The sequence below is a fragment of the Stylophora pistillata genome, chromosome 9 (genome assembly GCF_964205215.1).
Source record: "Stylophora pistillata chromosome 9, jaStyPist1.2, whole genome shotgun sequence".
NCBI classification, from domain to species: domain Eukaryota; kingdom Metazoa; phylum Cnidaria; class Anthozoa; order Scleractinia; family Pocilloporidae; genus Stylophora; species Stylophora pistillata.
This window is the reverse complement of record NC_142527.1, coordinates 2,667,701-2,680,200: the sequence shown is the minus strand read 5'-3', so window position 1 is coordinate 2,680,200 and position 12,500 is coordinate 2,667,701. Positions and strand designations below refer to the sequence as shown.

At 37.7% G+C, this 12,500-nt stretch overlaps 1 protein-coding gene across 1 annotated transcript in view; it reads left to right on the top strand.

Annotated features, from left to right (window-relative positions):
* The window catches only part of LOC111327290 (sister chromatid cohesion protein PDS5 homolog A-B), a 34,663-nt gene that overhangs the window by 11,435 nt on the left and 10,728 nt on the right, over positions 1 to 12,500 (top strand). The window contains exons 5-20 of the mRNA XM_022931436.2: positions 3,330 to 3,456; positions 3,967 to 4,047; positions 4,516 to 4,656; positions 5,065 to 5,180; positions 5,951 to 6,045; positions 6,420 to 6,526; positions 7,612 to 7,650; positions 7,779 to 7,840; positions 7,952 to 8,041; positions 8,816 to 8,929; positions 9,322 to 9,354; positions 9,463 to 9,511; positions 10,010 to 10,058; positions 10,216 to 10,352; positions 10,587 to 10,817; positions 11,607 to 11,891. Of these exons, the coding sequence (XP_022787171.1) occupies positions 3,330 to 3,456; positions 3,967 to 4,047; positions 4,516 to 4,656; positions 5,065 to 5,180; positions 5,951 to 6,045; positions 6,420 to 6,526; positions 7,612 to 7,650; positions 7,779 to 7,840; positions 7,952 to 8,041; positions 8,816 to 8,929; positions 9,322 to 9,354; positions 9,463 to 9,511; positions 10,010 to 10,058; positions 10,216 to 10,352; positions 10,587 to 10,817; positions 11,607 to 11,891 (1,756 nt within the window). The remainder of the gene's footprint in view (positions 1 to 3,329; positions 3,457 to 3,966; positions 4,048 to 4,515; positions 4,657 to 5,064; positions 5,181 to 5,950; positions 6,046 to 6,419; positions 6,527 to 7,611; positions 7,651 to 7,778; positions 7,841 to 7,951; positions 8,042 to 8,815; positions 8,930 to 9,321; positions 9,355 to 9,462; positions 9,512 to 10,009; positions 10,059 to 10,215; positions 10,353 to 10,586; positions 10,818 to 11,606; positions 11,892 to 12,500) is intronic.

Below are 12,500 nucleotides of genomic sequence, written 5' to 3'. Positions count from 1 at the left end.
ATCTCCTAAACCTGGCCACAAGTTCCCATTGTAGGAACCCATCAATACCTACTAGATTTAAAGAAGGAAAAAACAGAGAAAGGATTGGTTTGAGAGAAGGCTAGACAACAATTGTTACAATGTAATGGTAGCTGCTAAACTTCTTGAGAAGCCAAAGATGTCAGCTATGAGAAACTTGCAATATTCCACATGAGCCTGCACTTTTTGCAATGACTGCTGACTAGAAGAGCCCGCTAAGCTTGTGATGATCAGCTTTGTTTAGTTGTTTTATGAAAATGTTTTCCTCGCTTTGGATTCACGCCATGGAAACTAAGATATAAACATAGGCATGCTACGCATGCAGGAGTTATTTTTTTGGGATACGTAGGTTGAAACAGGACACTATATAACTGATGCTGGTGTCTGAGTAATTTTTGGCAAAAATAAACTGCATTGGTTCAATGTTTCCTGCAGTCCCCTCCACAGCCCTAATTTGAACTTGTCACGCAACGCTCTCTCTCTCTCTCCGACATTGCATGAAGAGACCAAACAACGACTTGCTCGCAGGTGAAAATTGTGCTTATTGCCGTTCCTTCGTCAGAGGCAAAGCCCTAGTTATTATTCTTACCATTAAGGGCCAGAATCAGAGATTCCATTTGGTTTTTCCTGTGCAAGAAAATGCACAATAGTGCGCAGTTTTTAAATTAGCGTAAAGTAATGTGGTGGACATATCCAGAGAACGAGGTTGAGTTTTGGCATCGAGTGTCAGTCAGATTTGAAGTCTGGCCGCGCATCAACGATAAGCTTGTTACAGTTTATACTCATCTTTCGAGTGAACTTAAATATATTTATTTAAAGTACAAACCTAGTACCGTGAATCACTACTATTGTCAAAGTACTGATGAAAACAACAACCCTTGGGAACAGTAAAAGTTTTGGCCGATTGTTTAAATTCGATTAATTAATACAATCATCTTTAACATGTAAACACTGGCGATTGAATCCATCCGTAAATTAATATTGCGGACAAAACAATTATACTTTTCAGACCAAAAAAAAAAAACTTGTGGAAGTCACTGCCACATACGTACTTTTAATTTCAATGAGTCAAAAAACTTGAGGTCTATAAAATACCTTATGTGATATATCGTTCCGAGGCAAAAAACACTTCAAAGGTTTGTTATTAGATGTAAGCAAGAGAAATTCTTGTAAACAAAGTCATCGCGTTCAAATGCAAATTTTTAATGAGTGATCCCACCTTTCTTCTGGCGATTTTAGTATTTCCAAATTGTCATGGATGGCATCAACTTGTTCCGAAGTCTTAGTCTCCATAACTCTCCATGTTATCAAACCATGAAAAGCACTCTACAGCGATTTTGCTAAAACAGGAAAGCCCTCAGTTCGAACCAATTCAATTCAATCTGCTGATCCACAAATCCGGCCCAAATATAGGCTCCGTGTAGCTTCTTGTTCAGTAACAGATGGTTGCCTCAAAATACTCTTCCATATAATTTTGCAGTGGAAAGCTCTATTCTATCTCTTACAGCCTCTGGACAAAGATATTCTCCGGTCTCCGTTCTTCGAACTAGTGAAAGTAGATTGAACCAGGAGAAAGTATTATTCTTCAAAGGATAATAAGGTGGGCTGGGCTACTTGATTGGTTGTTTCCTATCTGGACTTTGCCCTGTGCGTGCGAAATACGTGATAAAATGCAGGTTGTTTACAGCAAAATTGACATGCAATGGGGTAAAGTCCAGGTTTGCTATAAGCGAATTTTATTGGTAGAAAACGTCTAAACACATGAGAGTTGCATGGAAAATTAACTGACCGTACCATTCTGTCCCTTGTGAAATATTTTTCATCGAGGTAGATTTATGTCATAAAATTTACGTTGTTTACTGAAAAATGGCATTTCATCTAAGAAAGTCTAATCCATACCGGCGAGTAAAAAGTAATGCGCAATTGTAACGGGAAAGTATTGTTTAAACAATATTTAATTCATGGAGAACTTTTGGAAGCAAAGAAACTGATATGTAACATGGCAGTCGACACAGAAAGTAAACGTAACCTGGTGGTCGTTTCAACTGCTGCTAAAAGAGCAACCACATGGCAAACATGGTTGCTCTTTTACCAGTCATCTTTTTGCACAAATATGATTTATGCAAATGTCGTGCGCAAGTTTTACCAGAGTCAGCAAAACTAGACCTTCCAAAACAACACGCTATAGTGCTAAATTCGTGTTAGGCCTCCATCTGACGGTGTGTGCGTCATAAGTGAAGGACTGGTACACAAAACACGCTCATTTTAACTCGCTAATTGGTAGAAAAGTTCCCTGACGACCTTTCAAATCCAGACAGATCAGAGCGATAAAATCCTCACGAAGGACATGAGCCATTACATTGAATAGATGATCTTACAACTCTTGTAGATGTCATCTTACCTCGTTCCTTGAGCGAAATTCAAAATTGGAATCGCTGATTAACTCATATATAGCAATGAAATATCCTGAAGTTGCTCCTATCAACATCTGAAGTAATATTTGATTCAAACTTTTTCTCATGTTCCACTCAGTCTCCTTCAGAAGGAATAAGCATAGTTGTACAACGATCACAACTCCACCACTTTCCCAACACGACTGATACATTTCCTTAATTCGCGAACTGCTCTCTCCGACTCAGGTGTTGATTCGCTGAAATTTTTAAACCTGTCAAACCACAAATTAGCAAGAACGCTCTGATTGGTGCGACATTGAAAAATACTACAATCTGATTGGTTTGTGATACACCAAAAAATTAGGCCAATCATATTGCGTTGAGATACACCAAAAAAAAGATGCGCCAATCAGATTGCTTAGAGATACACCAAATTGCGCTGATCGGGTTACACTACACCACACCACAATACACCAATCTATACGCTAACATATAGTTATTTTTTTTAAAAAAATAACTAAAAAATGTTACAACTTACTTCATGGCCTTCTAGCCACAGGTCACCCGAGTCCCAAGTGGCTTCCAGTGCTTGTTCAGCAAATTTAGTGGCTGAAGACTATTTGTAGTCACCCCAGCAACCAAAATGTTCACAGTATAAAGGACTGATTTATCAGATGTTAGGAATTTAAGAGTTGATTAGACTTGCTCCTACTTATTACCAATTTAACTCTTGTTGTGACCGATCTCATCGGTAAATAATAACAATTGCTATGGACTATATATCAAACCACAACATTTTAATTCTGCTTGCACAACTCTCTTTTCACTTCCACAACCAGGCCTTACATGTCCCCCAAGGGGGGGGGGGGGGGGTGAGGGAGGAGTTTGGGTCCTAATACACTACAACTCTGTTTTTAGTGAAAACCATTCAAACAAAATTCAGAATTTTATGCTGGATGTGATGTGTCCTATTATTCAAGAGGGGGACTCCATTCCCCAGGAGCTTCTAGACACAGTACTTATCAACATAGTGGAACCACAAAAGGTAAGCTCTATGGCGGGTCAGTTTCTTCACATTAATTTTTTTACATATCAGTACAGCTATAATTTTTTTATAAAGTATTTAAATTATAGCCAGTATAACATAGTTAAATACATTTAGCTATACAGATTGTTTGTCTGTGTTTTATTTCATTAATTTTTATTATTTTCCCTATGCTTTGGAAATTTTTAAATAGATAGATTTGTTAGTTTTGTAACCAATTGGTTCTTGTGTAGCTTTTATTTTTGTAATTTAGATGAGAAGTGTGAATAATTATTGTCCATGGTGCTTTGGACTTGTTCTTTTACATATCTTAAAATGTTTGCAAATGAAAGATTTGCAGCCTAAAATATTTAATCTTCCTTAAAGATTACAGGTCTAGAAATTCAGCCAGAGATTTCTAGAGGCCAGGAAAAAACTCTTGAACCTAACCAAAAACCAATCTCCAGGTTCTGTTATGATTTATCAGTTTAATTAATTATGATTTGATAAATATTTCCTATTTACTTCCAGAGTGAGAACATTATAGCCTATAAACTTACCTGTGAGTTCATCAAGAGAACATCCTCCTCTTTAGAGCCTTACTTGCAAATGGTGAGAGGATATTGGTTTTATCAATAATACTAAAGCACATTTTGGTGTTCTTGGGTAAGACTTGAACTAAGCTTAAATGGTCTCTATTAATTTAGGACCCCAAGGAGGACAGGAATTGGGTTGCAGATACAAATTTTTAACAAGTTTTAAAAGAAAGTTCTTTGAAGTTATTCCATGGATGTGTCACATTTAGTTTTACCCCTTAGATTATGAAATTTCCAATTCACCAATGTTTTAGGTTGTGTTGAATGTATAATCTAGACACGAATGACAGGGAAGCAGCCAGGGAGATTGGGGTTTAGTAGGGATGTAAGAGACAGAACAGGAAAGAGCAGTAAAAAGGAAGCTCATGAAGGCACTTGGCAGCAGAGAGTTTTGTAAAGCAAGCATTTGTAACCCATTCATAAAATTAAAAGGTTAAACAAATGAAACTTTTTTATAACCAAGCCCACTTTTTTTTTTTTTAAGTTCTTCAACAGCAGTTTGGCTCTTGGTAAGACAGCAGACAGTATTTTAGCAGATAATATTTATGACCTTATATTGGAGTTGAACAGAATTTGTCCAAGTGTGCTGCTCTCAGTGGTTCCCCAGCTGGAGTTTAAATTGAAGGTAATTTCTTCTTGTGTAATCTGTTACTGTTTGAGACATCTGTAAGTAATTCTTTCCTGTAGTGTCAGTGAATCACTTTGCAATTCTTGCAATGAGGAGTTTGGCAATGAAAAATTTGGTGCTATCATGAAAGACATTTCCTATGGAGACAACAAGGAAGTTCAAACAAAGTTAAAATGGCCTTTAAATTTAGGTGAGGTACTTACGCCCAAAGTCTTAATGTATACATAGATTGGTAAATTTTTGGTAGATTACTGAATGATTTACATCCAAGAAAAATTAATTCCCTGTAGTGCAGCCAAATACTTGAATTTTTAACATTGCTTTCAGTTACAAAGCTTGAAATAATTTGTCTGGTAACCCTAGCAATGTCTGTAGTAATTGCATTTGGGCTTAAAAATTTTGCAGAGTGAGGATGTGGAGGAGAGATTGTCAGTCACTGAATTACTTGGCCAGATGTTTTCTGAGCAGGACTCTGAACTAGCAACTCAAAATAAAGCCTTGTGGAACTCCTACCTGGGAAGGTAAAATTGCTGATTTTAGCTTCAAGTGGTCTGAAGGAAAATTGAAAAAAAAAAAAAGAAAAGAAGGACATGTTTGACCCTATCTAAATTACAGTTGTACCTGACATGTTACTCCGTGGTGACCTGGAACGGACTAGTGTCCCCTCTGAGAGTGAAGTGGGGATAGCTTCATTTAGTTCTTATTAACCGAGCGGGAGGTCTGTATGGGAGAATCTTGACTGAGGTCGCCATTGCAGACCGAATGTAGTGAGGTCTGTCCCAGTGACCGAGGTCAAGATTCTCCCATACAGACTGACCTAGCTTGGTTGATAAGATGTTTATTATATGGCTGTGTCTTATTATGCCAATTTTTTATATTCTTTGTACCTTTTTTTTCTAGACTGGTCTAGATGCCGGTCTAGATGGGAAAATCTAGACCGCTTTCAATATTGATTTCAGCCAATCAAATTCGGGAATTCGGTAGTTCCCAGTCCTTGTGAGACACAACCATATAATAATTAGTAATATTAGTGTGCATTGGCAGCTATTGGCCCAGAATTCAAAATGGAGTGATTTGAAGAGTTGCAAAGTTGAGAGAAATTCTCTGCCTTGTTAGTTGATATTGTATTGTGATGTCATCTATGGTTATACTTGTAATGTAAGACTTAATTATGATCTGCATCTGTTATTGACACAAGGGTGGAAAAGCATGGTTGGAGCATATTTTTTGTATGAAGGGTCATTGGACATGTTTTTTACATTTCAACTTTTTTTTTACTGTTTATTTTTAGATTTGTGGATATTAATGTGGATGTACGTGTGGAATGCATAAAAAGATGCAAGGAATTTTTGAAAGATCACCCTGACCTGGTGGCAGATATAAGTGGTTGGTTTAAAAATGTTCTTGGAACTTCGTTTTGTGATAACTGTGTTCATTCTACCAGCACTCTAAGGTGCAAATGTTTTGATTGCTATGGGAAGGAGAAAATCTTTTGGGGACTGAATTTTCAGCAAAGGTTGGCCATTTGTTGACCTTTATTCAGCAGTCACGAAACATTTATTTAGCAAGGGATTTCTAATTGCATCTACTGTTATTTGTTATTATCTCCCAGTTGGTGTTATAATTGATCAATTTATCAGTCCAATTTGTTGCACAGTTTTTTTTTTGAATAACAGAATGTCTGTTGCAATTACATACAAACTCTGCTGATTGAATGAATGAATTTTTAAGGGATCTTATGCTTTATTTTTGCACGAAAGATAAACTCCACGAAAGACAACGTGACCCTGATGAGAGGGTTCGACAAGAAGTGGTCATTACTATCTGTGATGCAGCTGCAGAAAATATCAGTGGTGTCTCTGATCAGGTAATACTCCTTTTGTGGGGAGAATGTCGGTAAAGAGGAAGAGAAGCCAGGGCTCGACACTAATTTTTCCAACTTACTAGCCATGTGGCTAGTGACATGTTAGATTTTTTAGATGTTACGACAATTTCAGTCTGTTTACAAGCCAAATTGGCTGGTGGAAATTGAAAACCACTAGCCAAAACTGAATTTCTACTAGTCTGTGACTAGTGGGCTACCATTATTGTTGAGCCCTGGAAGCATTGTTTTTATCTACTAAAATTGTATATATCCTCATTGAAGATTAACATTAGGAACAAAAGAAACCTTGACTAAGTCTGTGCTAATATCTGGTCAATTTTGACTCACAGTGCAGTCAAGGTGCGCAGAATGCAAAAGGTTTAACCCTTAACATCTATTATTGTAAAGCACTTGGGAGCATCTTCCTATGGACCAGGCGCTGTATATATCTTATTAACCAAGCGTGAGGGTCGTACTGGGAGAATATCGGCCTGAGGTCTTGACAGTATGGACCAGGCGCAGCGAGGTCCGTACAAAAAAGACCGAGGGCCGATTCTTCCAGTACGGTCCCGAGCAAGCTTGGTTAATAAGAGATTTATTACACGACTGAAGTTCAAAGGGACACAAGTGTAGTATCATTCGGGACAGTGCCAGGTCCAATACTTAGAGAATATTGACCGGCAATAGAACATTTTGATTGGTTGATTTTAGTTATTGGCCCTCTGACTGCCCGAGTCGTGTAATAAATAAAGAAAATAATATTAAAGATTAAAGATTAAAGATTATGCAAATTATTCATACTGTTCTCTATGAATTTCCTCAGGCGTTGACTTGAGGAGTTTGTTTAACAATCAAAAGCATCTTTTGTTTGGTGATCATTTCCTATATTCTCCTGACCTAAATGTGTGATTCAGGGGTGATATTGTAAGGAGAAATTAGATGCTAGTCATTCTTGAGGTCAAAGGGTGAAATATGTCTCTGCAAGACAAGAGCTAGGGTTTGTCAACAAGTTGAGGCATATTTATGTCTGTTCTTTCTCTTTTTTTTTGTTTTTTTTTTGTTTGTTTGTTTGTTTTTTGTTTTCATAGCTTCTCAATGATGTGTGTGAGAGAACTAGGGATAAGAAGGTAGGATTCCATTTATTCAGTTGCAAGGTTTTAATTGCAGTAACGTAACAGCAATTGCCCTGAAGTACCATTTGTTCATGACCATTAATGCTTCTATTTTCAATTTTTTTTTTTCCTGATTGGATTAGTGGCATGTCAGGAGGGAAGCAATGATGTGTCTCGGAAAATTGTACAAGAAAATGACAACAGGGTCAGTAGTCGAATAATTTTTAATTGCTTATTTAATAATAAGTGTCTCTGTGTGGTTTTTTTATGTTGATTGGTTGTTTATTAAGAGTGTGTTGTTTGCCTCTATACTCAGGGCTACTGCAAACAGAACAGCAGCAAAGAAATTATCTTGGGTTCCAAGCAAGTTACTTCACTGCTATTATCTGAACACTCCAGAAAACAGGTAATAAGACTAACTTAGAACATGAAGAGATGGAATTTATTTTTTTGATTGAGCATTATAAAATCCAAACCCAAGTAATCACAAACCTAGCATCTAAAAACAGTGAAAACTTTAAGGGAAAACAAGCAAACTGCCTGCAGTGCAGTGAAAATGCAAGCTGCAATAATGAGATTGATTTCAGCTTTGTGTCTTATTATTTGCGAAGGTGGTGCAAATTTTTTTAACCAAATCTTATTGTTTAACATAGTACAATCAAAGCAAGTCTGGATTACTTTTGACACTCAAACGAAACTGTTCTATTAGACGGGGACAAGAGTAATTTCAATTAAAATTATGCCAGATGATGGCATGTTTTACCTCAGCAATGTTAAAGTTGAGGCTTTTTCAGGTTGAAGTAGAACAAACAAATAAACAAACGAACAGAAAAAGACAAAGATAAGAGTAACAAACTGTTTACTTTGTACAATTTTCCTGGCCAAATTCACAGGTAAACTGCATGGAAAGAAAACTGTTTTCCCAATCGTATGACCCCTTTTCCATTTGGAGGGCTTTGGGTTTGTTAATGTACTGAAATATCTCTATCTGTGTCACCTTTGGGTTTGTTAACGTACTGAAATATCTCTATCTGTGTCCCGTTTGGGTTTGTTAATGTACTGAAATATCTCTATCTGTGTCACCTTTGGGTTTGTTAATGTACTGAAATATCTCTATCTGTGTCACCTTTGGGTTTGTTAATGTACTGAAATATCTCTATCTGTGTCACCTTTTTTACAGACTTTGTGTGGAGAGAATATTAATCGGATGCTTAGTGCCAGTCAGTTTAGAGGCTGACCAAAAGATGAAAAGATTGCTGCATATTTATTGCAAACTTGATGAAGCAGCAGTGAGGTAAATCATCTAATTTCTGGAAATATAACTTGTCTCTTTTACCAAGTTACTAGTCTTCTCCATTCCTCTTTTTTTTTTTTTTTTACCCCATCTCTTTCTTATTCACCCCCTTACACCTACAATTTTTCTCCTTTTCTTGTCCTTACATTTTCACTACCCCCCCACTCGTCCCCTTTCCCCCTCGCCTGCCACTCCCCTCCCACCCATGCATGTATGTTGGTTTGTTCTTCTGTTTGTCTATTCCACTATCTGTGTATTTGTTGTTTCCAACATTCAATTAATATTCCTATCTCGTGCCACGTGACCCCCTAACAGCAATTGTCTTTTACCAAAAATGTTAAATTCCAGTTAGAGCCATTTACCGACAGCCTTTTCTCTTTTCTACTATCTAGTGCTTTTCATGGAATTTTGACCTGTCAGCAGAAGTGAGTTATTATTGTTCTGTTACTCCAACATTGAGCTCATTTGTACCTTTGTTAGTAAAACGTTCTTATACACAACTACGACAAAAAAAGATCCTATATTTTTTTCAGGGTGCGTTCAGACATAGCAGATCTAATTGAGTTATCAACAGAAGAGAAGGTAAACTTTCTCAGTGGTGTTTTGCTATTGGATAATTTTCATAACTCTTTCATATTTCTTCACAAAGTAATTTGGCTCTGTCGCCTATTTGATCAAGGTACCTGGCCTTTGATTTCCATGACCTATTTGAGGAAGTACCACACCCTATAGCTACACCCAGTACCTTAACCACACCCTTTTGTCAATCAGAAAGATCATGCCATGCTTACTTGAAGACCTTTTTACAATCCCTGTTAGGGCATCATGCCTCTACTGGTTAAATGCTCTCTCTCTCCCGGGAGTGATCAAAACAAAACTTCTCCTAACAACATCAGTAGATTTTTGAGCAGAAAGGAGAGGAGAAGAAATACTCATATCAACTAAGGGTTTTTGTTTGATGTAACTCTAAATTCTCAAAGTTGTAATTATGAGAAATGTTTGATAGACAGTGAAGAGAATTCTCTTGTGGTTCCTTGGAGTGATAGGTTTAACCGTTTCTTTAATTATTTTCCTTCAAAGTCACAGGATAATGAGACACTGGTGTTCTCAAAGATTATCTCCCTTGCAAGTAAGTAGTTTCTTGAGTGATAAAAAGTATTCAGAGAAGAGCCAAGAGGCTGATAATTTGTTTTTGTTTAAGTAACATCAAACATCTTTTGGGTTATTTTTGTGTTCTAACTATACTCTTTTAATAAAAGTCGTGTTCTGTATTCTTGCACTATTAGGAGCTTTTCCAGATGCATTTAAATTTCAAGAAAATCTCAAAAAACTGCGAGGGATGATTAAGGAGGCCACCTTAAGAGAACTATTGAAGACATGTGTTAACCCCAATGTGGGGTGTTCAAACGTTTTCAAGGCAGTGGTAAGTTCATTTAATGGAGTCAAACCAATTAAAGTTACTCCACAAAAAGGGTCTTACTGCAGGAACACTGACAAAAATTGCCAATTTGTGACCGCTGTTTGCTGTTCATGTAATGTAAAAAGTTGTACCTTCTTTTTTTACTTGTCTTTTGTAGTTAATCTACCAAATTTTGTTGCTAATGTATAGGTCATTAATTTTGTCCGGTGACATTCGCCTCTTGTTTCTATTTGGCAGAGTGACGTTGTCGTTAAGCTTGGTTCTAAGCATCCTGTTCTAGAGACGCTCAAAGCGCTCTTGGATCGTGCCGCTCCTCTTCTGGTAGATGAACAGTGCATCAAGGCGCTGTTCAAATTGGTGAAGGATGCAATTGAAGGGCTCGCTGATGATGACGATGAGGATGAGTACGAGTGGCATGAGAGTTCAGGAGTGAATGCTGTTGGAAAAAAGGGACTGGCACTGTTGTTGGTAAGGCACGTGGTTTTCTAATAAATACAGTAGTCAAACGTCTGCGCATGTGCGATCGTTGTAATGTCTAAGAGACCTTTTTTTCAGGCTGTCGAATTTGTCGCACAGGATTTACAAACAACTTCATAATTCAGTTATGCTCGGTGTTTTGAAATGGTATAACTCTTTTGGTAAAGCTCAAAACAAAAGGTTAAATCAAAAGGTTACCCGTATTTCAATAAGCTTCGCGTTCGAAAAGTCTCAATTTTTCCTTCACCTTACTTGTGTTTCGTTTGCAAGTTTCCATGAACATTCAATTATTTCGCGCATATTTTGCGTGAGAAATGGACGCGCAGCTGCCCACCTACACGTGATTGACCTTTGACTGCTGCGTTGGTTTTCAGTTATCTCTGCGTAGGTTTCATAGCCTGTAATCTCACAAATGATATATTACATGCAACAAAATGCTTTTTTAAAAAGTTGTGAGACTTTGAAGGGAAGTAAGGTCTTGATTTGCCCTAATTTGCAAATTTTTATATAATTGTTTTGGTATAAAGGTTTCATTCTTTGTCTCCAACGAGTGGCTAGCAACTGACTTCTCTTGACAATATCACCTCAGAATCACACATTTAGGTCACGGGAATGAAGGAAATGATCACCAACTAACAAAGCACTAGATTGTTAAACAAATTCTCCTTGTCGGCACTTAGGAAATGTGTAGAGAACAGTATAGAGAATATGCATACTGATGTAAGAGTTTAAAAGAGTCAATGGATAATTACAACTTAGATTTCACCGAATCTCTTCTAGGGTCTGGCTGGTGTCTTTCCTTCCCAGTTTCAAAGTGACGACACTTTTCAACAGGTGCTGGTCTTTCTGAAAAACAAGGATCAAGAAATAGTTGACCACTCTCTAAAGATGCTTGCCTTGACCGGAGATGGTATTGAAAAAGTGAACAAGTCATTGGCGAATTATTATCATCCAGTCTTGTCCAAATTAGCCTTAAAGGGAACTCCTTGTCAAGCCAAGCATTCGTTGAGATCCATCGCAAAGATTTCTGCTGCTTCCTCACAGCCGTTTGATCGTGTCTTCACTGTAAGTTCTGTGAACTAAGAGCCTCCGGATATATGTCAGTATCTGAGCAGCCGCGTACCCACCCCTCCCCCTTAACCCTGAGTTGTCATCAGTTGACTGTTGTTGGTTTAGGGGAGGGGTGGGTGTGCAGTTGGTCGGATACTGACACTGATCCGAGCCACCTCACAATGTTATTATGACACGTCGAAGTCACCATCTCAATCTCGAATGGCGTGGAGCGTGCAGCTTCTTTACCTTGCACTATCTATACATGACGAGGTAATGACGTATTTAGGTACAAAATTTTTCAAACAATCATAAGAAACCGAGGACGAGCGCAAAAAAAAAATATAATACTGCGTTATTTCTTTCAATTCCCCCTCCCCCCCACACACACTTTATTCTATTAGGATCGACGCGCTAGATGATGAGTGCTTCTTTCGTGAGTCACTCGCGAAAGGATGAGCTCGAAAAAATGCTGCATTACTTTTTCTAGCTCCGCGCACCAGAGGATAAGCACCGAAAAATGCTATTTTTATGGTAGAGTGACAGTTAGCTTTATTGCCTTCGAAGGTGTATTTCACTTTAAGCCATTTATTGAATCCGGATTCACACGACAGTTTGTGATGT